This window comes from Macaca mulatta, chromosome 9, assembly GCF_049350105.2.
Source record: "Macaca mulatta isolate MMU2019108-1 chromosome 9, T2T-MMU8v2.0, whole genome shotgun sequence".
Lineage (NCBI taxonomy): Eukaryota > Metazoa > Chordata > Mammalia > Primates > Cercopithecidae > Macaca > Macaca mulatta.
In genome coordinates this window covers 82846676-82871310 of record NC_133414.1, presented here as the reverse complement: position 1 = coordinate 82871310, position 24635 = coordinate 82846676, and the positions used below count along the sequence as shown (strand labels likewise).

Here is a 24635-nt window from a genome sequence, read left to right as displayed (position 1 = left end):
TAACCAATGCTCACCACTTCCACTGTTACCACCCTGGTCCAAGCACTGTCATCTATCTCCTGTATTGATATGGTAGCCTCATTACTGTGTCCCCTGCTAAGAGTGATCATCTCAGTCAGTCTGTGCTTCTGTAACAAAAATACTATTTCCTGGGTGGTTTAAATAGTAAGCATTTATTTCTCACGGTTCTAATGGCTGGAAAGCCCAAAATGAAGGTACTGGAAGACCTGACATCAAAGAAAGCCTGATTTGTGGCTTCTTAATAGCTGCCTTCTCTTATAGCAGAGAGAGAGAAGAAGCAAGCTCTCTCACATCTGTCTCTTCTCATCCTTATAATCCCACTGATCTGTCATGAGGGCTCCAATACCGTGACCTAATACCTCACAAAGGCTCTATCTCCAAATACCATCACATTGGGAATTGGGATTTCAATATGTGGATTTTGGGGAGGGTAAATGAAAACATTTGATCCACAGCAGTGACCCTTTTAATAGGTAATTTGATCACATATTGACTCTGCACAAAAATCTCCAGTTAGCTCCCCATTTCTCCATAATAAAGCCAGTATTCTTACAATGTCATCCAAAGCCCTCCATGACGTCCATCTCCAATTATTCTATCACTTGCTCTCTTCATTCTAGGCTCATTGGCCTCCTTGTTGTTCATGGAACACATGATCTGCTTCCACATTAGGCCTTTGTACTGGCCACTCCCCATATATATATTTAAGTCTCACAAGCTCATCTCCTTCATGGTTTGCTCAGGCCAGTTTCTTAATGGCTCTAAGCATCCTATTTAAAACTGCAACCCACCTCATACCTTGCCCTCCCAATCTTCCTTATATTTTTTTCTTTTTTTCATAGTACATATGACCTACTAATACACTATATATGTTTATTTTTAATTGTCTGTCTTATCCCTTTAGAATGTAATCTTCACAAGGGCATAGGCCTTTATTTTGCACACAGATGTATTCCCAGTGTCTGGAACAGTGTCTAGCACATAATGGTTATTCAAATTATATATTTTTAAAATAAATAAAATATCTGAAGTCAACAACTGTTAAGATATCAGTACATCCTTTTTCACTTATGAATTTCTAAGTTTATGTCTGGCAACTCAGTTTCATATTGGACTGAAATTTGGCAGTATTGCCAAACTGAGATTTGATTTATTTACCCAATTTAAACAAAATATGTTTAGCTATTTGAAGTCCTATAAGGATAATAAAATAGAAAGTCTTTAGATACATGACACTATTTTATAACTGTATAAATCATTAAGGCCCTAGATGTATTGGGGATATTTAACTTGTCAGGTAGTTTATGGTTATGTGATATTAAGTGCAAAAGAAGTTACTAGTTGCTAAATACATAATGCAGTATAATTTTGCTTCTGTTGAAAGGCAAATCAGAAATAATCAGCTCACTATAGTCGACAAGTAAAAGGAGAAAAAAACTTATGAAAAGTATACAGGCAATTTACTAAAATCATTCAGAACACAATCTTTTCTTTTTCTCTTGAGGGACTACTCTATGTCTTTGCAGTAATTTCTGCAGCCTCAAGTATTCAGTGTGGCTTAGAATTACATATTTTGTTTTGGATTTCTCAAGTAGCCTCATGGATAATCTTCCCTCTTCAAACAACTTATTATCCTGAACCAGATCAGACCTGGTTGTGATGCTGTCTTAAGGGGTCGTGCCAAGGTAGGGACCATACACAGTTCCTGGAGGCTGACTCAGTCAGAGTGGCTACTGATTACTGTTGAGAAAGAGATTGATGGTCAGTATTTCTTTCCTTAATATTATTTTATTATGAACATTTTTCCTTGTCAATCAATATATTGCTACCAAAACAAGTTTTATTGTAGCACATCATTCCTATCATATGGTTTTGTTTTATTTTTATTTTATTTTTTATTTTTGTGGGTACATAGTAAGTGTGTATATTTCTGGGGTACATGAGATGTTTTGATAGAGGCATGCGATGTGTAATAATCACATAAGGGTAAATGTGGTTTCCATACCCTTAAGCATTTACCCTTTGTATAAAAAACAATCCAATTACACTTTTATTTTTAAATGTATAATTCATTAATTATTGACTATAGTCACCCCATAGTGCTAGCCAATACTAGGTCTTACTTATTCATTCTAATATTTTGTACCCTCAGTTGTTAGTATTAAGACTAAATATCAATTATAAGATCCAAAGGGTAGGTGTAAAGTCAGAACTATGCAGTGAGATAAGATCAGGAACAGAGATAACAGAAAAATGTCTGAGAACTAACAACGATGTGTGTAACACAGGGGAGAATAATATTCACCATAAATAATTCAAGAAGATTTATCCTAGGAGAAGCAAAATGAGAGCCCACATTCTCGGTGGGTTCCTCTGTTCTTCTGTCACTGGGAAGTAAAGCATGATGAGCAAGAAGCACAAAGTTGATGGGGTCCTTCAGCCTCCTGGAGTGACTCTCTGCAGCTCTTGGGCAAAACAGATGTTTCAATGACTACCTGGGAGAGTGAGGGGAAAACTCAGAGCCTTTCAAGCAACAGAGGTATGAGAGAGAAGTTATCCATGTAATTCCCATTAGTCTGTTTTTCAGAGATACAAGTTGTCACGCCCATTTGGGATATTAAATGATAAGGGTTCAGTATTAACCTTCTGTACCGTGCAAAAGGGAATAGTCAAAAGCATATTTACTGTTCTCATGAAATTTGTAGTTTAACTATGAAGACAAGAGATATCTCTGTGAAAAGTAAAGATCACTTGCTGATCAACTAAGTTTTCTCACTTTCTAGTTTTTGTCTTTGTATACACCTCCTTTAAGAACACTTTCTCCGAAATTGGTTCCAGTCTGACTGACTGAGGAAATATTCAGGACTCAATCGCATGTACAGATGTCGAACATTACATAATCACTTATACTATATCCATTGTACTTGTGACTCTCATAAAAATGTATTTTTTCAATAACTATTGCATATCTGCAATGTGCCAAGTTGTGTTGTAGATATTAGGAAAAATGAAGTAGACAAAACATTGTCTTTGTCCTCATGGAACTTACATCTCAGTATTATAAGTGTGCATACCCTCTCTTCCTACTAGGAGAAAACACTATTTTTAATCATTCTTTCACAGAGAGTTTCTTAAACTTATTTCATCAGAGACTATTGAAAAGCACACACTCTTCCATCCCCCCAGAATGAGAATCCTGGGGGAGGGATTGGGAAGTCTATTTTTTTTAAGAAACTCACTGGGTGTTTCATGTGCATTCACAGCTTTAGGTAACTCTGGGGGAAAGCACTACCTTATTAAGAGCATACTGCTGAAGAAATTGGTAATATCCATTGTACTATATCTGTAGGATCCCTTTTGATTGTCATTACCAAACATCTCATCCTTGGAGAATACGAAAGCTCTCCAAGGCTTTCCACAGCCAATTCACCTAACAAAAAATAAGGGAAACTTTTTCAAGAATACCATTATTTTTAAATAAAATGCCTCTACACGGCAGATGTTACTATGTTCTACTTTGGGGATGAAAAGAATCAAACATTATTAGTTATGGTCCACAGAATCACAAGATTTATTTTAAAGATAAAGTTCAGATGATGAACATAAAGGAAGTTATCTCATCAAAGAAGGCAAGACAGAGTAGATCTCAGAAGTCCACCATGTACAATATTTTAAAAGGCTCCCTAAAGTTGTTCTTTGTGAGTTAATGAAGGTCAGTGTAGTCAATATTCAGTACGTAATCCTAGCAAGTACACATAAAGTTAATATTATTCAAATATCTTACACAGGCTTATTGCATGCAACACACTGTTCTAAGTAACATACAGATATTAAGATGACTTAATTCTCAAAACATGTCTCAAAACATGAAGTGAGTTTTTGTTTTTATGCCCATTTTACAGATGAGAAAACTGAGGCATAGGGAAGGTAAGTAACCTGCTTAAGGTTACATAGATGGTAAATTGTAGCCAGGAGTTGGAATCTAGGTGACAAAATCTACGCTCTTAATCACTAAACTGCCCTGCCTTAGTTTTTATACTTCTTTAGAAGCCTCAGACCAAAAGAAGTTTAGACAATTCTAATAGAACAAGCAAGAATTTGCTGATCACAGCTTCCTTGCCCCAATCCTTTAATCGGCTTCATTTCATTGACTTCTTTTTTAAATGAAGATAACAGTGTTGTTGAACAGGATCATCTAGTGGTTAGAGGTTCAGCATAAGAATGACTTGCTTCTGAAGCTCAGCTCTACCACTTGCTTGCTGTGTGACCTTGAGAAAGTTACCTCTCCAAGTCTGTTTCCTCATCTTTAAAAGAGAGGTTATAATAGGACCCACATCATCCTATTGTTTAAAGAGAAAACAACATAGCCCACTTAAAGCACTTAGAAAGTGCTCCATAAATATTATTAGTGTAATAAATAGCAGCAACATCAATAAAGTATGAACCAAATGATCTCTTGATTCGTATACTAACACTAAAAATGGTTTATTTCCCTTCTAATTAAAAGAAAATTACAACAACCAAGCAACAAACCAAACCATAGTCATAAAATCAATTATATCTTCTGTGAGAAAACTGGAAAGGCTATTGGACACATTAATTCATTTGTCATCAGTCATTCCCTCTATTCCAAAATGTTTGTGTTCTAGCATCCTGAGACACCTTGCATAATATAATCTGTGACTCCAAGAGGTCAAATGGGCAGGCAGTTAATGCTTCTCTGTGAAAAGCTCAATAATTCATTTTATAAATTTCAGTTTAAAGCCTGCGTTGAGGTTAAGAAAAATTGACGTTCAGTCTGTGAACTTAATGTCAAGCTCCAGAAAAACTCTGGGCAGCACATGGTTAGCAATTAAGTGGACACAGACAATAAAGACGTTGCCAAATTGTAAAACAAGACTTGGAAATCACAGAAAATGTTGCTAGTTATTGATTACGGTGACCATTCAGTTCCTACTGAGCCACCCAAAAGAATCATTCATTTTCCAGCAGAGAGCCTGCTCATTTGCAAGATAAAAGAGAGACATTTCTGCACATGCCCATAATGTTCTTCACCACTGGGGGCAGCTTTACATAAGACTGCATTCAGTGAAACCAAAGCAACAGTCCGAGCAGCTTTCAGAATGACAGTCTGCAGAAGTGAGCTGAGCGTGTGCGCGGTACGGGGCTCTCCTGCCTTCTGGGCTCCAACGCAGCTCTGTGGCTGAACTGGGTGCTCACCACGGGAACTGCTGGGCTATGGAATACAGATGTGGCAGCTCAGGTAGCCCCACATTGCCTGGAGGAATACATCATGTTTTCCGATAAGAAGAAATTGTAGGAGCTAGTTTTTTTTTTTTTTTAACCGTCCCCCCGCCCCCCAAAAAACTGTAAAGATGCAAAAACGTAATATCCATGAAGATCCTATTACCTAGGAAGATTTTGATGTTTTGCTGCGAATGCGGTGTTGGGATTTATTTGTTCTTGGAGTGTTCTGCGTGGCTGGCAAAGAATAATGTTCCAAAATCGGTCCATCTCCCAAGGGGTCCAATTTTTCTTCCTGGGTGTCAGCGAGCCCTGACTCACTACAGTGCAGCTGACAGGGGCTGTCATGCAACTGGCCCCTAAGCCAAAGCAAAAGACCTAAGGACGACCTTTGAACAATACAAAGGATGGGTATGTTTTGTCATTTTTTCTTCTTTCCTTCTTAAAAACAAAAAGCAAAAAACCTCTAGTCTGTGTAATAATTCTGCCTTAATTATTTTAGAGATTACCTTGCTCTGCTCTAAGACTGAATTTATTTGCTTAGTGGACACGTTTCCTTGTTTAACTGTTTTAAAAAACAAAACACTAAAGACAATTCTCTTTAATTACAAAGAGATAATATGAGATGTTAAATGTTATCTAGATTTAAATTTTAAAAAATGAAAAATACATGCCTATTTTTGCTTGATTAAAGATTAATTCTTTTTTGGGGGGATAACTTTTCTAAGTTGTTTTTATTTCCAGGTTTCAATGTAATTAGGCTACTGAGCGGATCAGCTGTAGCACTGGTTATAGCCCCCACTGTCTTACTGACAATGCTTTCTTCTGCCGAACGAGGATGCCCTAAGGGCTGTAGGTGTGAAGGCAAAATGGTATATTGTGAATCTCAGAAATTACAGGAGATACCCTCAAGTATATCTGCTGGTTGCTTAGGTTTGTCCCTTCGCTATAACAGCCTTCAAAAACTTAAGTATAATCAATTCAAAGGGCTCAACCAGCTCACCTGGCTATACCTTGACCATAACCATATCAGCAATATTGACGAAAATGCTTTTAATGGAATACGCAGACTCAAAGAGCTGATTCTTAGTTCCAATAGAATCTCCTATTTTCTTAACAATACCTTCAGACCTGTGACAAATTTACGGAACTTGGATCTGTCCTATAATCAGCTGCATTCTCTGGGATCTGAACAGTTTCGGGGCTTGCGGAAGCTGCTGAGTTTACATTTACGGTCTAACTCCCTGAGAACCATCCCTGTGCGAATATTCCAAGACTGCCGCAACCTGGAACTTTTGGACCTGGGATATAACCGGATCCGAAGTTTAGCCAGGAATGTCTTTGCTGGCATGATCAGACTCAAAGAACTTCACCTGGAGCACAATCAATTTTCCAAGCTCAACCTGGCCCTTTTTCCAAGGTTGGTCAGCCTTCAGAACCTTTACTTGCAGTGGAATAAAATCAGTGTCATAGGACAGACCATGTCCTGGACTTGGAGCTCCTTACAAAGGCTTGATTTATCAGGCAATGAGATTGAAGCTTTCAGTGGACCCAGTGTTTTCCAGTGCGTCCCAAATCTGCAGCGCCTCAACCTGGATTCCAACAAGCTCACATTTATTGGTCAAGAGATTTTGGATTCTTGGATATCCCTCAATGACATCAGTCTTGCTGGGAATATATGGGAATGCAGCAGAAATATTTGCTCCCTTGTAAACTGGCTGAAAAGTTTTAAAGGTCTAAGAGAGAATACAATTATCTGTGCCAGTCCCAAAGAGCTGCAAGGAGTAAACGTGATCGATGCAGTGAAGAACTACAGCATCTGTGGCAAAAGTACTACAGAGAGGTTTGATCTGGCCAGGGCTCTCCCAAAGCCGACGTTTAAGCCCAAGCTCCCCAGGCCGAAGCATGAGAGCAAACCCCCTTTGCCCCCGACGGTGGGAGCCACAGAGCCCGGCCCAGAGACGGATGCTGACGCCGAGCACATCTCTTTCCATAAAATCATCGCGGGGAGCGTAGCGCTTTTCCTGTCCGTGCTCGTCATCCTGCTGGTTATCTACGTGTCATGGAAGCGGTACCCTGCGAGCATGAAGCAGCTGCAGCAGCGCTCCCTCATGCGAAGGCACAGGAAAAAGAAAAGACAGTCCCTAAAGCAAATGACTCCCAGCACCCAGGAATTTTATGTAGATTATAAACCCACCAACACGGAGACCAGCGAGATGCTGCTGAATGGGACGGGACCCTGCACCTATAACAAATCGGGCTCCAGGGAGTGTGAGGTATGAACCATTGCGATAAAAAGAGCTCTTAAAAGCTGAGAAATAAGTGGTGCTTTACTGAACTCTGGTGACTATCAAGGGAACGCGATGCCCTCCCCCCCCGCCCCCCTTCCCTCTCCCTCTCACTTTGCTGGCAAGGTCCTTCTCTGTCCGTTTTAGTGCATTCATAACACTGGTCATTTTCCTCTCATACATAATCAACCCATTGAAATTTAAACACCACAATCAAGGTGAGGCTTGAACTCCGGTTTAATATAATACCTGTTGTATAAGACCCTTTACTGATCCCATTAATGGGATTTTTTTTAAGATTTGTTTTAAGATAAAATCTTAAAACAAATCTTATTTGTTTTAAGATAAAACTTCTTTCAAAAGTAATCCCCCACATCTGCTGTTATCCTCCTGGTGGTACCAAATCTACAGTTATAGAAGGTTTGCAGCTCACTGGCAAATCAAGGAAAGAGGTGAATGATTCCAGGTGCTTGGAGCTTGAGCTGATTCTTGGAGATGACTCAGTTATGGGAACATTTTAAAGACAGGCAGAGCCTTTAAACCAATGCCTGACTTAAAAAGAAAATTGCAGGAAACTATCAAAAGATGGTGCTAGGTTAAAGCAGCACCCTGATCAGTTTCCAGAGGCGTCTGAATTACAGTAAGGCAAGCACAGGCACAAAGTGATGAAGGGTTAAAATACTGCAAGTAGACAACTGCAAAATGTGAGGAGATGACAAAAATGTAAAGTTTTCGACTCAAAGCCTTGTCTTTGAAACCCATCTCTGTAAAATCAGACTAGAGGTTTCACTGTCAATTTCTTCCAGCCTGTATGTTTCACAAATAAATAAATGAAACAGCATTGAGAAGCCAGATTTCTCCACCACACCTCACGTTAGTTAGCGAGTTTTCAGGTAAGGTTTGCAAATGGGAAAGCAGCTTGCTACAGGCATGTGGTTGAGAACTTACTAGAATTTCTCTTTCCAGTTTTTTCAAAGACCCTAATGTAGTTAGTATAATCATTAGCTCTGTCCTGATCTGTTCAGGATTTGTCAGGCTGCCCTGTTGTGTTCCATTACATGTCCTGCACACACTAGTCCCCTAATGACAGACACTTCCTTCAGATGTATAAAGAGAACACATTCCAAGACATGCCTTCCACCCATAGCCTCATTGAAAAGGATGACTTTGATAACACCTTAATAAATGTATAAAATAAATCTTAGAGGAAAAAAGACCACTATGACAGTTCTGTTGCTTTTCTATTGCTGACATTACAGTGTCCCTGTGTTCATCTGTATTGTGAACTCATCCATCAGTACAATTCTGTACAGACCCTGTTGGCAATCTGCAAGCTGCATGCATGTTTTTATGCCATTGGTGAAAGTTTATTGACTGCAGCACGAATATCATAGCCTCTGTATTTGAGTAACTTGAACCATAGTCAATTAAGGTTTTTAGAAATACATATTTAGTCTGTATTTTCCTTCATCCTCCAAAATGAACAGTTCTATTATAGAAGCAAATATCAGGAATTGCAACATTGAGGCTGTTTCATTTAATTTGGCTTGCCAACCCCTACATCTTTAACCATGTCCCTCTTCTCTGAAAACAGAATCACTGCAGCAAAAAAGAAAAAGTGAATGGCTATTTTTACTAAATTTTTTTATTGATTGGGGTTTTTTCATATGCCAAGAGGAAAAGTCTAGGCAAGTCACCATAAAATAAAATTTTAAGGATGCCAGATTATTAAATTCATAATTTTATAAGCAATAAAGAAAAAGAAGTATTTAAAGTGGATTTCTCAAGGTACTTTGATATTGATTAAATCTTACAATAGATGCCACTTCAGAAAAACACTGTAGCTACAATGTTTACCCATGAATAATTGTTGAATGTACATGTATTAATGACAAAAAGTCACATATTTCCAATGGATTAATAATGCAGATACTTCCTTACAGCTTACTGGATGACTGAGCTTATTGTGATGGTTTTTACTGAAGTTGTAACTTTACATTTTTCATAAAGCATCAGTAAATACATATTCCATCTTAAAAAGAAATTTTCTTTGGCTAGCCTCATTTTTATCTGTACTAAAGATGTATTAATGAAATGCAGTCTTAAAGTGAAGAACCCCATTTCTATTCTTTTTTACTTAACCTTCTGCCTTACTTGTGATGGATACCAAATATATTTAGGCAATGTATACTTATATTTTTGAATTATTGCAGATTCTCGATGCTGTGGTGCTACTAGTATACATAAAATATGCTTGCTATATTGAAAAGCATTTCTCAAATTCAAAGCTACTTGGTATATAAAATATGATATAACACTAAATGAATCGCCAATATTTTGAAAGCTGGTCACTTTTTAATGGCTAACTTTACTTATAAACATAATAATAGATAAGAACAAAAATAAAATCCCTTAGGTGGTAAAACTCATTTTGATTTGGCACATTAAATTATGGGAAAAAAGTTCTTTCTTCCTCCTCACTCTTTGAGAATGAATATTCTGTAGTTCTCAGTATCTTCTGAGCACAGATATATAATTCTTGTAGATTTAACAATAACTAGTTTACCACTGTAAATTTTAAAAAGTCAACTGCCAAATAGTCTACTGCTCAAAAGTTGTTGCCTCACCTCCATCTCATGGTACTTTCTGGACTATACATCATAAATCTATTCATATAAATATTTCAAGTTCATGCAGATTAGAGAAATGTGATTGATATTTATGTTTCTAATATGTATTTACATAAAATATTGGAGTTCCTCAAAGGTGACAACAGTTTAAAAAAAAAAAAAAAGCCTGACCTGTTGAACTATACAACAGAACACAGAATACTTTGCTTTACCAAAACAGAGAAGAAATGGAATTTAGTCTCTAAACTGCATGTGGGTTTTTTTCCATTTTTATTAACCCCAGTACAGAGAGTGCTACCACAGCATGTAGTTAATAGTCCCAGTGCCACAGTCTTGTAAGCAATACTTATGCAAGATATATTCTATTTAAATGAGTTTGTATTTTCCAAGGATGTTGATATTACATCTTTTCAAAGAATTTACACCATTTTTCACTTGATTTTGTGAGTGAACTACCTAAGTAGACAGGCAATAAATTGTCTTTCTATGGAGCAGCAGTGACCTCTAGTGGCTAGTTAGACTAACCACAGCTATTCACACATTTTAGCTTTTTATCCTGAATCCTTGTGTAAATGTGGTTTACAACATATGTTTTTTTGACTAGTAAATCAGATTTGAATTTTATTTAATTAACTTCTCTGGTAAATATAATTATAATGTAAGTTTTTAATGTTATTCTTTTCATTTTGACTTTTTTAGTAATACTGGAACAGAGGCCATAGAATTGGTACTGAGGGCTAGAAAAAAGTGTCCAAAGATGAAAAGCGAGTAATAATGCAATAAGAATAGATAAGAAATATTTTAAAGTGCTTATGCTCATCAATGCTGGGTAAACATTTTGACATTTTTATTAAAGGGGTTAATGTTTTTCATCAGCAAGATACATACAACTTAGGTAGGAAAAACAAATTTTAATATTAAATCAAGAGTCGGCATTAGTTATTCACTGGTCAGTAGATATGTCAAAGGTGTCAAGGGAGGGGGCCTCCCCTTCCGGCTTTAGAACTTAGTTTGCTGATTGTGCCAGTGACCTGTGCTTTGCCCCAGCGCTTTCTCCCTCCCTCCCCCTTTTCAGTTAGCTGAACACTGGTTCTATTAGGCTCTCTGACAATGATGTTACAGTCTAAGAGGTGATGATTCATGGATAATGAAATTATGCTCTCCTTCTGGGGAAGGATAATGCAGAGTCAGATTCATGGATTTGGCAAGAGGTTTTAGGATGCTGTAGGTGCATGAAATATCTTTTCTTCCCTTGACATTTACCAAAATGAGAACTCAAATTGTTTATTTAAAGTGTGGATTAGACTGCATCAGAAACAGCATCAGGTCATGAAGCCTGAGACAAAGTGAGTTCCAGACATGGCAAGTAAGAATCGAGCCATGAGAAATAAAAAATTCAGAGGCTGTTGCTTCATCTATTCCTTTTTGCTCTGGATTGTCATTAGAATCCAGATCTGTAGCAAACCCATGGGGTTTTGCTATTCTTGTATTCTCCTAGCTCCCTACACTAAAAATCAGAGGCAGTTTTGGGAAACAATGAGCACAAAAGCATATTTGGGTAAATCTGAATGACATAAGTTTTAAGTGAAGTAAAATGAATGGATGTTAAATAGCTTGTATCAAACAGCTCTAATTGAAAACGAATTAAAGAAAGGATAATAATACACAGGTGAAAGTGACTGCTTTCCGAATCATAATAGCCTACAGAATTGGACCCAAATTCTTTTAGCCTCCAAAAGTTGGTGATGATTTTGGCTAGTTGGCTAGAATATAATAAAATACAACCAAGAAAATCTAAATAACAATAATTTATTATTATTTTTCATTTGAGGAAAATATGACAGCCAGGCATGGTAGAATATGGGCCTTAGAAATTAAGACCTAAATTCAAGTTCCTTTGACACTTGCTAATCAAGACATCACAGGTAAATTTCCTGGCTTTTCTGAACTTGAAGTTTCTCATATGTACAACAGATGTGTACTATTGACTGCTCATGGTTATGAGGAGGACGAAATGTGAAAAGTACTTTGTAAACTCTAAAATGGCAACTACCTCTTCTTTTCAAAAAGCACTTAGTGAGATACTGAGTGGGGTTCATTGTTCTATGTTTGGCATGAGCCAAAAAGAAATCAGTAACCTCTATGTTACAGAACCCCAAGCCCATTTTACATCATTACAAGTCTAGAACTTTGTCTGTGACTTTCTGTTTTCACATAGACACAGCTTCTTTCACCTCATGTATCTAAGTCTATGATTTTTACACTGATTGTCACAATGTACAACAGACATAAAGACACTGACCACGGAACACTAAAACAAATACTCATCAAACCCATTAAAAATTCTAGTTGTATTTCAAATCAGGTAACTATAGCAAGGGCTTTCAATCAGGACGTTTACCTGTCCACTCCCTTTCTAGTATCATTGTGTTCATTCCTTGTTGACTTTACACTGGATCAATATAATGTTTATATGGCAACATGACATCATTATTGAGCAAAAAGTAATTGCATATAACATGTTACTGTAGGATTAGCACGCATTCCAGGTATCGGTCACATGATATCTGCTCTGATGTTTCTTCCCTGGGCACTCCAGTGGAAGACTGTGCCCAAGATCTCCTCTTAGTATAGAAATTACTATTGACTTTATCAATTGTAATTATTGAAAAATCACTGGATAAAGAGGGGCATAAATGTACAGGGACATTCTTTTCTATGTCATTGCTTATGCAAAATTACATCATTAATTCATCAAAGAATGACCAAAAGCTTCCTCCACTGGATGTGGCTGCTCTTACCAATATGAAGTAGCAGGTGTATTCTCAAAATTTTTGGAATTTAACAAGACACAGACTGTTCCTCTTTGACAACTGATTTCTTATGGCATGGCTAAAGATCAGAGAGAGGATGATGGCTTTTCAGGTGGGGAAGCAGTTGTGAATTTTATGCCATTTTAACTTAATAGGGTCATGAATGGATGCTCTTGAGTTAGGGCTCCTGAACATGTGAGGAAAATTCCAGAAACACAGAACAGGAATATGTGGGACATGGTATAAGACTAAGCAAGTACAATGTATTTTACAATTATACTTTCTAACAACAGAACTTCCATAAGCAATAATAATCCATTTTATTGGGAAAAAAAGAAAAAAAAGAGCTTCTATCTTGTCATTTCCAGCAAATGTTGTTATGATAATTAATAACTTTATTAACAATTCTCCATGTTTTCTTTTTATTTTTAAGGGCCCCCACTTCTCCCAAGCAGGATTCTCCTTTATTCCTTTCTCCCACTCTTAAATTGTTGTTCTCCTTATTTGAAAGAGTCTCTAATTCCTATATAACAAAAAAATGTCTACCTTTATAAACCAACACAATTCAGTCATTCTGTTCAAATGGGCAGCATTATCTCCAAAAGAAAAGTTACACACTTGCATTAAATATTAGGACACAACAAATTCAAAGCTGGCTGACACTTCTCTTTCCTCTACAATCTATAAAACACCTCCACAGTATATTCTGATTTTCAATTGAAGAAATAGGATCTATAGTTGAATTACAGTCTTACAAATTATTAAAGCTTACTGTTTTCCTCTTAATTAGCTAACTCCTAGAAAACAAAGTATAGGACTTTATGTATGAGGGCACTCAACTGTATTTCACCAATCAGAAACACTCTTTTCAATAATCAGAATTTTGTCTTCTCAAGGGTAAAATACAGTTTTATGGTCTGGCATATAAAATAATAAGGTAAATACTACATTTAGCAAAGGCAATTTTGTTGACATTTCATCATATCAATTACATCTATGCAGGGTGGAAAATACCTTTTGTCGGTAAGGAGGAAATTGCTTCAATTAAATGTAAATCCTTATTCAGCATTCTTGGTGCTAAAGCTTATTAATGAAGTGGGAGTAGAAAGAAAATGCCATCAGATAGTGAAGCTACAGTATCATGAGGCTACGCTACATTGAGTGGTGTTCATAGGTTCAACTGGGTGGTCCTCATGTAGCTAAAAATGTGCTCGTCATGAATATAGATCTATGTACTTTCTAAAAGAAAGAATATGCTTACCAACATAGCCCTTATATTGACTGTCTTCCTATAAGTTCCCTCATTAATCTTTCATGCGTTCAACCAGAATCTAAGAGCTTTAAAGGAAACTTGTAGAATGCATCATGTTGATATTGAAGAAGTGGAGTAGCTTTTAAAATTCTGACAAACGTGTGATAAGATTACAACAGTGAAAACTCTCTGAGTTACAACAGTGAAAATAGTTATAACAGTGAAAACTCTAGGAAGTTTACCATAGTTGAAAACTCTCCAAGAAGTTTAAAACTAACTAAGGACTTTGAGATTAGTGTTGGCATGTACTTGTCAATTTATGAAAAGGATTTTGCCCAATGTATACAAAATTTTAACATGAAAGGTATAAACAGTTGGTTTGTGTACTGCCTCCAATAGAGGGTTAGGTAACATCACTGAATTATTTTTAAAATGGAATATTTAAAGATCTTCTTAATATGGCAGAGGAAATATTACATAAGTATTTGTATTTCCACCAAGGTAGACAGGTTTTACATGCCTAGAAAAAATATATTTTTCCCATTAGGTGAATACTTTTCCTGTAAGGTGAATATATTTGGGTACAATTGAGTCCTTATTATGTACCAGGAATTTGTATATATTATCTAACGATTTGATAAAATGCCTTTTATGCCTTTAGTAAACTCAGATAGTTTTCCTTAAAATATAAGAACAGAGCCCTTTATATTGAGTCTGTCTTCCTATCAGTTTCACTCATTAATCCTATACATTTTCACTTCTTTATAGGACTGCCCTAAAATAATTAATATCCCACCCACGAAGGCTTCTCAAAGCCAAATCATACATCTCCAGATCCCTTTAGGAAATAATTTCCAATGATTTACCATTAGAACATCCCTCTGCTAGTTAAAGTCGAATCTGCCAGTATAGTGTTCCTTCCAGCCTGTGGCACCCACTCCAGCCCATTTCATGTCATTCATTAAAAAGCAGCAGGTGTTTAGTCTTTTGGACTTTTACAGGGAGGACTAAGTAATAAAATGTAAAAATCTACGTATATTTTTATGGGCTCCACTCTGGTCAGTTTTACGGTCTACACAGAAATGTGTGGGGTCTTTATTTGTTTACACTAAAATGCAAGAGCATTAAGCTAGATATAGATGAAAAGAGAAAGTCAAGGTAGATTTCAAAATAGCCAAAAGCTCACATTATACATTTCTTAATGTTAAGACAAAAAAAAAAAAAAAAAAAAAAAACAAATGATGACGATCCTGTAATTCACTTTCTTGAAAGCTAATTTACCCTCCCCCAAGTTTGCCATCACATTCTTAAATTTAAGCCTGATGTCCCTTCTATTTTGCCATTTCTAATAGGTTTTCCTGGTGCTTTGTTTTTTATTTGTTGTTGTTTTGTTTTGTTTTTGTGTTGTTTTCTGCCTGCAGATATTTTCTCAATTCTTTGAGTGCACTGCCTTGCCTGTTTTTCTAGAATTCCCAGTCAAATGTTGATCCTGTCAGAAAGTCACAGAGTCAGTTTCATGGTTGGAGTCATCAGACAGATGGACTAGATTTAACTGTACAGTGCAATCTAGTCAAGTCTGAGATATCTGCCTTGTGTCTTCTCAGCCTCCCATTTCCATGTATTTTCTCTATTTCGAAGTAGTATCCATATTGAAATTCCTCCATCCAGTGGTGCCCAGAGCTTTCTTAGTTTCTTATGCCTTATCGAACGTCTGCTCCCAGAGCGAGAGCAGGATTACTGTCCCTTCCAAGGGCACTCACCTTTAAATAGAGATAAAAGCCTTCAGCTAAAGGTAAGGAAGTTATATATTAAGAGCAGGCATAGCCAGCAGGGTTGGGGAAAGTGCTTCTGGAGGCAAAGACTTTTGCAAAGCGCTCTGAAATCATCCTGTATAGACTCCTCGGTATTCTTCTCAAACATGAGTTTGGGCCTTTCCAAAGGAGCCAAGGCAGGGTAAATAATCCATGTTTCATTCAGTAAACTGTATTTGAGAATTTTTTTTTCAGTGAATTGCCATTATACAAAGTCTTTCTCCTCAGATTTTTTTCACGGAGAGACAACATTGTATACTAGAAAGAACTTGGACTATGGATCCAGGAAGAACTAGTTTGAATTCTGTTTCTGGGATTTTAATAACTGAAACCTTAAGTCTCAACATCATCATCCTAATAAAAATGTGTAAAAATGTAGTTATCATGGGATTGTTTCAAGAAACCAAAGAATCAGCATTTGTTAAATATTTTTCCACGTACATTTCATATATAATACAAAGATCCTATGAAGATTCAATGAGATGATGTAGATAAAATCATTTAATATGAAAGTTGGCACATAATACTTTCTCCTTCCCTTCATTAGCTCCAACTGCTAAAAATCTCAGTATCACAATGTGCTTTAATAGTCATATTACACTGCCTACTTTTATTTTGAATAACAGACTCCTGGTGGACTTTCAGGAAATAGAATCTAAATTTCCATAAGCTCAAGGGCATCTGGGCACATAGTTAATACTGAAGAGTGATGGTGGTACATAAAACCAATGTCCTCAGCCTCCCAACAAAGCCCAGCTACATCTACCTTTATTGTCCTACCCTTTCCCATGCTCTACCACTGGCAGGTTCTCAAAGTAGCCCATGCTTCCCTATCTCTGTGCTTTCGATCAAGCAATTTCCTTTGTGAGAAACGCCTTTCCTCCCTCCCAAGTCCTCCTGTCAATTTCTGAGCCTTTCCAGAATAGATCAAATTCTACTCACCCCAGATGTCTTATTAATCTTATCTTGTCCTTCCCTCTTTTCTGGTTTGGCTTTTTTTTTTTTTTTTTTTTTTTTTCCTCTCCCAGAGACTGCATCACAGTCACCCTTATGTTAGAGTTATTAATGGGTTTGCATCGCATTTTGAGGAAATAGATAATCTCTTCTTTTCTTTCTTCTTCCAGTGGTGATTGATACAGTCTTTTATGCATGACAGATATTGTTGAATTGATTTTCTGGTCATTATTATAAAGTTATTGTTGCAAATAATCTATAGTAAATATTTCAACTCTATGGAAACTTAATTGTATCAACCTCATATTTCCTTATGTAGTCAATATAAGCTTTTTAAAGTTTTAATTTAATATACACTTTTTCACTATATACACTCTTCTCATTTATCATTGAATGGGCTTCAAAAATTATAGGTGACCACTAAACAATGTGAGGGTTAAGGGAACAAACCCTCCCATACAGTCAAAAATCCATATATAATATTTTACTCCCCCAGAACTACTAATAACATATTGTTGACTAGAAGGCTTACTGATAATATAAAGTCAGTTAACCCATATTTTATATGTTATATGTATCTTATTCTGTATTTTATAAGGTAAGCTAGAAAAATGAAAATATTATTAAGAAAATCATAAGGAAAAGAAAATATATTTATTATTCATTAAGCGAAATGGATAATCCTAAAGGTCTTCATCCTTGGCATCTTCATGTTGAGTAGGCTGAGGGGGAGGAGACTGAGAAGGTGTTGGTCTTGCTGTCTCAGTGTAGCAGAGTTGGAAGGTAATCCGCGTGTAAGTAGACTCATGCAGCTCAAACCCATATTGTTCAAAGGTTAATTGTATTCTTAGGAAAATACGATTTCAAAGGATCATGTTCTGATTTAAATTGCTTGCGTGTTGTGAATACTCTACCAATCGTTTTTTCCTGTGAGAGTTACCAAAGCTATGAACATTTGGAGGGATATGTTAAAGGGAATAAGAGCTAACAAAAATTGAGACAAAGAAATAATATTTAAGTCTAGCTGCGAATACACCTTCATTTTTGTAGAGGCTGGGTAGTCAACGTTTGTTTAAAAGCCATACATTTGTGATTGCTCCCTGTCCACCTCCTCCTGAGAAAGGTCCTTTGCTCTTTAGCTTGGATGTCTCCTTATCTCAACCCCAGGTTTGCAAGGATTCGGCTTTAGACGCATTCTGAGGCCTCTCCTCTCTTATCCACACCAAGGGAACACCCTACACTATGACAGAAACTAGGTCTTTGTCCTCTGATTTTACACATTTCCAAAGTAACTACTTTACTGGAGGCCTCCAACCCTCAGAAGCTGACAAGTAGTAATGTTCATCTTTTTTACCTCCTAAACACTGATCATGCAGAAGGCATATTAGATCATACAGAACTGAAGCATCTTCCCTTTTCTGAGTTTCTCCTTTCCTCCCTCCTGTTCATTCCTTTACTCCTTTGCACTAAATTTCTTTTTTCTTTCTCATCTCCACTTAAAATTTCTTTCAATTTTTCTTTCTATCCAACTTTTATTTATAAGTCAATCTATACAACTTGGATATATACCTTCAGGCTGAGTTAAAAGAAAAATACTAATAGTTTTATCTCTGATGAAAGCAATAATTAAAATGACACTGTCTAATAATTTAATGTAAAAGAAGGAAAAATTCTATTTGTATTCAACTCTTGTTTGGGCCTATAAATGAAGAACTATAATTTTATAAATTATAGTTTAATTTTAGAAATAAAAATGACCTCCTCCATAATATATTTTAAGTTGCATTTTAATTAGGATTTGTAAGGTAGGACAGACTTATAGACCATCCATATCCCTTTTCATGCGAAGTATTTGTCAGCCTCTGGACCATGGTAACCTTTGTCATCTGGATTCCTTTTTGGAACATATGTAATAAGCAAATTGAAATAAAACTTCTCTTTAGTTATAAAAACTTGTAGTTATAAGGACTTTTGAGAACCTTGCAGTCCATTTTTTTACCTTCTATTTGAAATTCCAAATGAATTTCATTGTACTTGTAACAATCTTACAAGAACTGCAATCCTCAGGTTCTCTCTTTGTTATCCATTCCATGGTTTCATTGTGGTCACTGCATCATTTCTTACCCCTATATCCATCCCTCTTGCTTAAGATACGCCCAGTGGTTACTTAATTTTGTTTCAATTCTTCTTTGTTTTCATTCTTTTTAAAGAGGAACAACTAAAATAGGTAGCTAGGTTTTGTATTTGTTTTTGCTTTCAGTACTGGAATCTGCTTGGTCCAACTTAGGTAGAGAATCCTGGACTCCATAGCACATAGTTTGAAAAGATGGAAAACCATTGTTCTGTAATTTTCATTAGTCTACTTTAGATTCAAAAATTCCACATAGGCTGGGTGTGGTGGGTGGCTCATGCCTATAGTCCCAGCACTTTGGGAGACCAAGACAAGGAGGATAACTTGAGCTCTCAAGACTAGTCTGGAAACATAGCAAGGCCTAATCTCTACAAAAAAATGAAAACCTGGGTGTAATAGCACATGCTTGGAAGATGAGGTGGGAGGATTGCTTAAGTCCAGGGAAGATAACCGTGAGCTATGATTGCACCACTGCACTCCAACCTGAGCAACAGAGCAAGATCATGTCTCTTAAAAATATATACACACACACACACACACACACACATATATATATATAATAGAGTGTCTCATGATGACTGAATAAAAGAAGCCCAGTGGTTAACTAATCTATAACTAATCACAGAAGCAAGAAGTTTCTGACAAAATGTGTTCAGCAACTTTAAATATGAGACCCACAAATTATATTTCCAGAGGTCAAATTTGCATATAACTCCTTGAACTATGACTATCTCCTCATATTCAATTCAGTTTTAAGATCCAGCAGTGTGTTGTACAAAAGTAAGCAATGGTTAAATTATTCCCATTTTGTTAGCTCAGTTCACAGTGGCACACTAATTGATTACAAACAAACAAACAAAAAACCTATCTGATCTTCAATTTGTATTTCAACTGTACCCAAGCTCAGATGCCATCTCTGGTAATACGACAAAACAGATTTAGGTTTCTAAATGTTTCTGTGCGCTCCAATAACAGTATGCAGCCTGCAGTAACTAGATCATAGCTCAAAGTGTTGTAAAAAAATGCAACTAAGTTTGCTGAAGAATCATTTTAGAGTTAATTAAACCTTCTCCACCTGTAATTTAATAAAAAAGAGAAAGCCCAACATACTCTTAAAGACGATGGGGGGAAAGGCAGTTTAAGACATAAAAGTCCTCTGTTTATCCAGGGAGGTACTTTACAAGGCAGACAGCTACACCACAGTAGAGAGACAATATTTCCTCAGCTGAGTCGGTTAATTAAAATGCACAGTTACAACAGACTTTCTTAGAGCCTGCAGCTGAATGACCCAAGTCTCCATTTTACTCCAGTGTCACACAGAACGTGAAGAGGCAAGCATACTGCCTGAACACAATTTGACTCACTAAAATCCAGCACTAAAAACACAAAATATATTTCTCGAGTGCATTTTAAAAGACATATTATCAATATTTATGACATAAGGATAGAAATAATTTGCAACTAGGCACTGCCAGGAGAATATTTTGGGTTTCTCTCAAGGTAGTTTTAAGAAAAATTTACAAATAAATCTTAAGGTTAGAGTCCACTTTGAACACAGGAATCTTCACCTCTTTCCTTTCAAACGTATGGAATTTGAATCTAACAAACAACCTGTCTGTTGCTAGAATTTATAAGTGATCTGAAAAAATCAAAGGCCACAAAAGCTATTTGTCAAATAAACTGCAGAACGCAATATCAGTCTGCAGGGCTCATTTGCAGAACTCATGATGAGCATGGGAGGAGGGGATGCTAACAGCTGCAGCCTTGACCGCACTGCCCGTGCCAGCCAGAATTCAAGCCGCGTGAGCTGAGTGTGGCTGAAAGAGGGAGCACACAAATGATATTTTAGAAGACAAAAGCAAAAAATGACAAAAGAGGTTCTTATATCCAAGTTTCTTATTATATCAGTACATCAGCATATACATATGAATACCTGAAAAACCACTTTAAGATAGATGCTCTGTCAGAGTTTTAAAGGTATTCAAATTAAGTCTGTTCGTGGAAGACTCAGTTTCATTGCATGGTATAGGAGGGAGATCGCAGACTTTGAATCGACTAGACCTGAAGTTAAATAAACCTGGGGTGCAGTTTGTGGTTAGCCTGGTAGCATGGCATGGCATCAGTTTCCTCATCTGTAAAATGGGAACAATACTTCATGTCCCAGCACAATTTTGAGGATAAACTGAGATAAGATGTTTGCAGGCACAGCAGATGCTCAATAAAAGTTCGTTTTCTCCTGTCGTTTGCTAGATATTTTCACAATGCAGAAAGTTGATTCAAGTGGTGAAGTGGACATTCTCACATTAAACACATAAATTGCCAAGTTTGCAATACATCAAAAATGGTTAAACGTCCTTGACGCTTACCAATCGTTATTAAATCAAATCTGAAAAGGATCTACCAGCAATTCGAAAGCCCTCTATTAATATCCTTTAATGGACTTGCTGTATTAAGTATTCCTCTGTAACAATGTTGTCCAGCAACACAACAGAAAAATGCTGTTGTTAGTATTGTGTTTTTTCTAGTAATTCAACATCATTTTCATTTCATAAACATTACTTGAGGAATTGGTTGCATTATCCTACAAATCTCTCTTTAAAACATTGCCATAATGTCTGTCTTTCTGTGTGTGTGTGTGTGTGTGTGTCTGTGTGTGTGCATGTGTGTCTCTCTTTCCCTTTTTTCTCCCTCTTCACTTTCTCATTCTCTCTTTCCTTTCTCTATCCCAAACATGGACATATCACACTTTCCCATACTCAGCACTCAAGAGAGCTTGCTAATGTTATTACAGTAAATTAAAATGGCCTGATAACTTAGTAACTAATACATTTCTAGTGTAAAATAATTTAGGCATTTGAAGGAAGAAAACACAATATCAACATTTCTGTTTTTAAAACTTCCAATACAGTCTGTGAAATGATGGCTAAATTAAGCAAAAGCAAATTATTCAAAGAGTTACAAAGGAAGAATTCCAATGGGCATTTATTGAGCACCTATTATGTGCAGGCACATATGTTGATTTTTCTTTCTTCTCAGGGCAAACAAAATAAAATAGAAGGCAAAGGATATCAGAAATTTGGAGTCATATTAGTAGGAAAATCACTGAGTTATTTGACTGGTTTTGGAAATTTACTTCACAAAGCGTTGAATTTTCTCAAGAGACAGATTTGATACATGTCCTTCACTGAAGACATGAAAATATTTCATTCTTTTTAAAGACTTTGAAAAGAGCAGAGACGAAAAAAGCTAGAAGAGTTTCTAAATGACACAAGATCTGTGAAATGGTAGATATTTAACACAAACCTCATAGAGCTGTTGTGTGGATTCATTAGTTAATTAGTTAATGACTTTGAAGTGTTAAATCTTATTAGATTTTTTTTTACACTTCAACACATGTGAGAGAGAAATTACTCTTAAATTAGAAACTGACTATACCACTCAAAAATACTGTCTTTTTATGGAGTATCTTCAACATACTCTTTCCTGTTCTAATTTTTTTTTCTGAAATCCTGGGAAGCCTATCTAGACCCTGATCCCAAATCCACCAGCCCCCCTTTTCTTTTCAGTATTAGCATGGGCTTCCAGTTAACACTAAGCACAGCCTTGAGAAACCCTCAGGGCGAGGCATTTTGTATAACAATATAAAGATGCTATGTGGTAATAATGGCATCAAGAATTAAACATGCTACTTAAACACAGTTTTGTACTTTTGTACAGCAGGGGAAAACAAATACAGGCATACCTCAGAGATATTTCAGGTTTGGTTCCAGAACCCCACCATAAAATGCATATCACAATGAGTCACACAAATTTTTTGGTTTCCTAGTGAATATAAAAGCTGTGTTTATGCTGTATTGTAGTCTATTAAGTGTTCAGTAGCACTAAGTCAAAGAAACAATGTGCTTATAATTTAAAAATACTTTATTGCTAAAAAGTGTTCGATCCTTTAGAGGGTTGTAATCTTTTTGCTGGTATAGGGTCTTTCCTTGATGTTGATGGCTGCAGACAGATCAGGGTGGTGGTTGCTGAAAGCTGAGGTACCTGTGGCAATTTCTGAAAATAAGATAACAAGAACGTCTGCTGCATTGATTGACTCTTTCATGAAAGATTTCTGTATAGCATGTGGTGTCATTTGATAGCATTTTACTCACAGTAGAACTTCTTTCAAAATTGAAGTCAATCCTCTCAAACTCTGCCACTGCTTTATGAAATAAGTTTATAAGTTTATGGAATATCCTAAATCATTTGTTATTATTTCAACAATGTTCACAACAGGGAGGAGATTTTATCTCAAGAGACTACGTTCTCCATTCATCCATAAGCAGCAACACCTCATCCATTCAAGTTTGATTATGAGGTTGCAGCAATTCCATTCCATCTTCGCACTCTATCTCTAATTCTAGTTCCCCTGCTATTTCCACCACATCTTCAGTTACTTCCTCCACTGAAGTCTTGAACCCCTCAAAGTCATCCATGAGGGTTGGAATTAACTTCTTCCTAGCTCCTCTTAATGTTGATGTTTTGACCTCCTCTCATGAATCACGAATGTTCTTAGCAACATTTAGAATGGTGACTCTTACCTTAAAGCTTTTCAATTTACTTTGCCCAGATCCATCAAAGGAATTATTATTCAAGGCAGCAAGAGACTTATAAAAGATATTTCTTAAATAATATGATTTGAAAGTCAAAATTATTCCTTGATTCATAGGCTGCAGAATGGATGCTTTGTTAGCAGTCCTGAAAACAACATTAATCTCCATGTACATGTCCATCAGAGCTCTTGGGTGACCAGATGCATTACCAATGAGCAGTAATACTTTGAAAGGGATCTTTTTTTAGCACTAGAACTCAACAGAAGGCTTAAAATGTCCAGTAAAGCATGCTATAAACACATGTGCTATCACACAGGCTTTGCTGTTCCATTTACATTGCACAGGCAGAGTCGATTTAGCACCATTCTTAAGGGCCCTAGGATTTTCAGAATGGTAATGAGCACTGGCTTCAACTTAAAGTCACCAGCTGCACTAGCCTCTAACAAGAGACTCAGCTTGTTCTTTGGAGCTTTGAGGCCAGGCATTGACTTCTCCTCTCTAGCTATGAGAGTCCTAGATGGCATCTTTTTCCACTAGAAGATAATTTAGTGTAAGTTAAAGTTCTGTGGTTTAGTGTAGCCACCTTCATCAATTATCTTAGCTAGATCTTCTGAATAACTTGCTGCGGCTTTTACGTCATCACTTGCACTTCAAGTGTTGTGCTGTTTTACTTTGCATTTTTATGTTATGAAGATGGCTTCTTTCTGTAAACCTCATGAACCAACCTCTTCTACCTTCAACTTTTTCTTCTGCAGCTTCCTCCCTTCTTTCAGCCTTTGTAGAGTTGAAAGGAGCTAGGGTTATACACTGGATTAGGCTTTGACTTAAAGGGAATATTGTGGATGGTTTGATCTTCTCTCCAGACCACTATAATTTTCTCCATATCAGCAATAAGTCTG

General features: G+C 36.5%; 2 protein-coding genes across 5 annotated transcripts in view; one reads left to right on the top strand and one right to left on the bottom strand.

Annotated features, from left to right (window-relative positions):
• Window positions 1-24635, bottom strand: part of CTNNA3 (catenin alpha 3) — a 1846283-nt gene that overhangs the window by 989996 nt on the left and 831652 nt on the right. The window lies entirely within an intron of this gene.
• LRRTM3 (leucine rich repeat transmembrane neuronal 3) overlaps window positions 5372-24635 on the top strand; it is a 172377-nt gene continuing 153113 nt past the window's right edge. The window contains 2 exon segments of the mRNA NM_001266575.1: window positions 5372-5676; window positions 6010-7541. Coding sequence (NP_001253504.1) covers window positions 5673-5676; window positions 6010-7541 — 1536 coding nt within the window. The 5' untranslated portion in view covers window positions 5372-5672.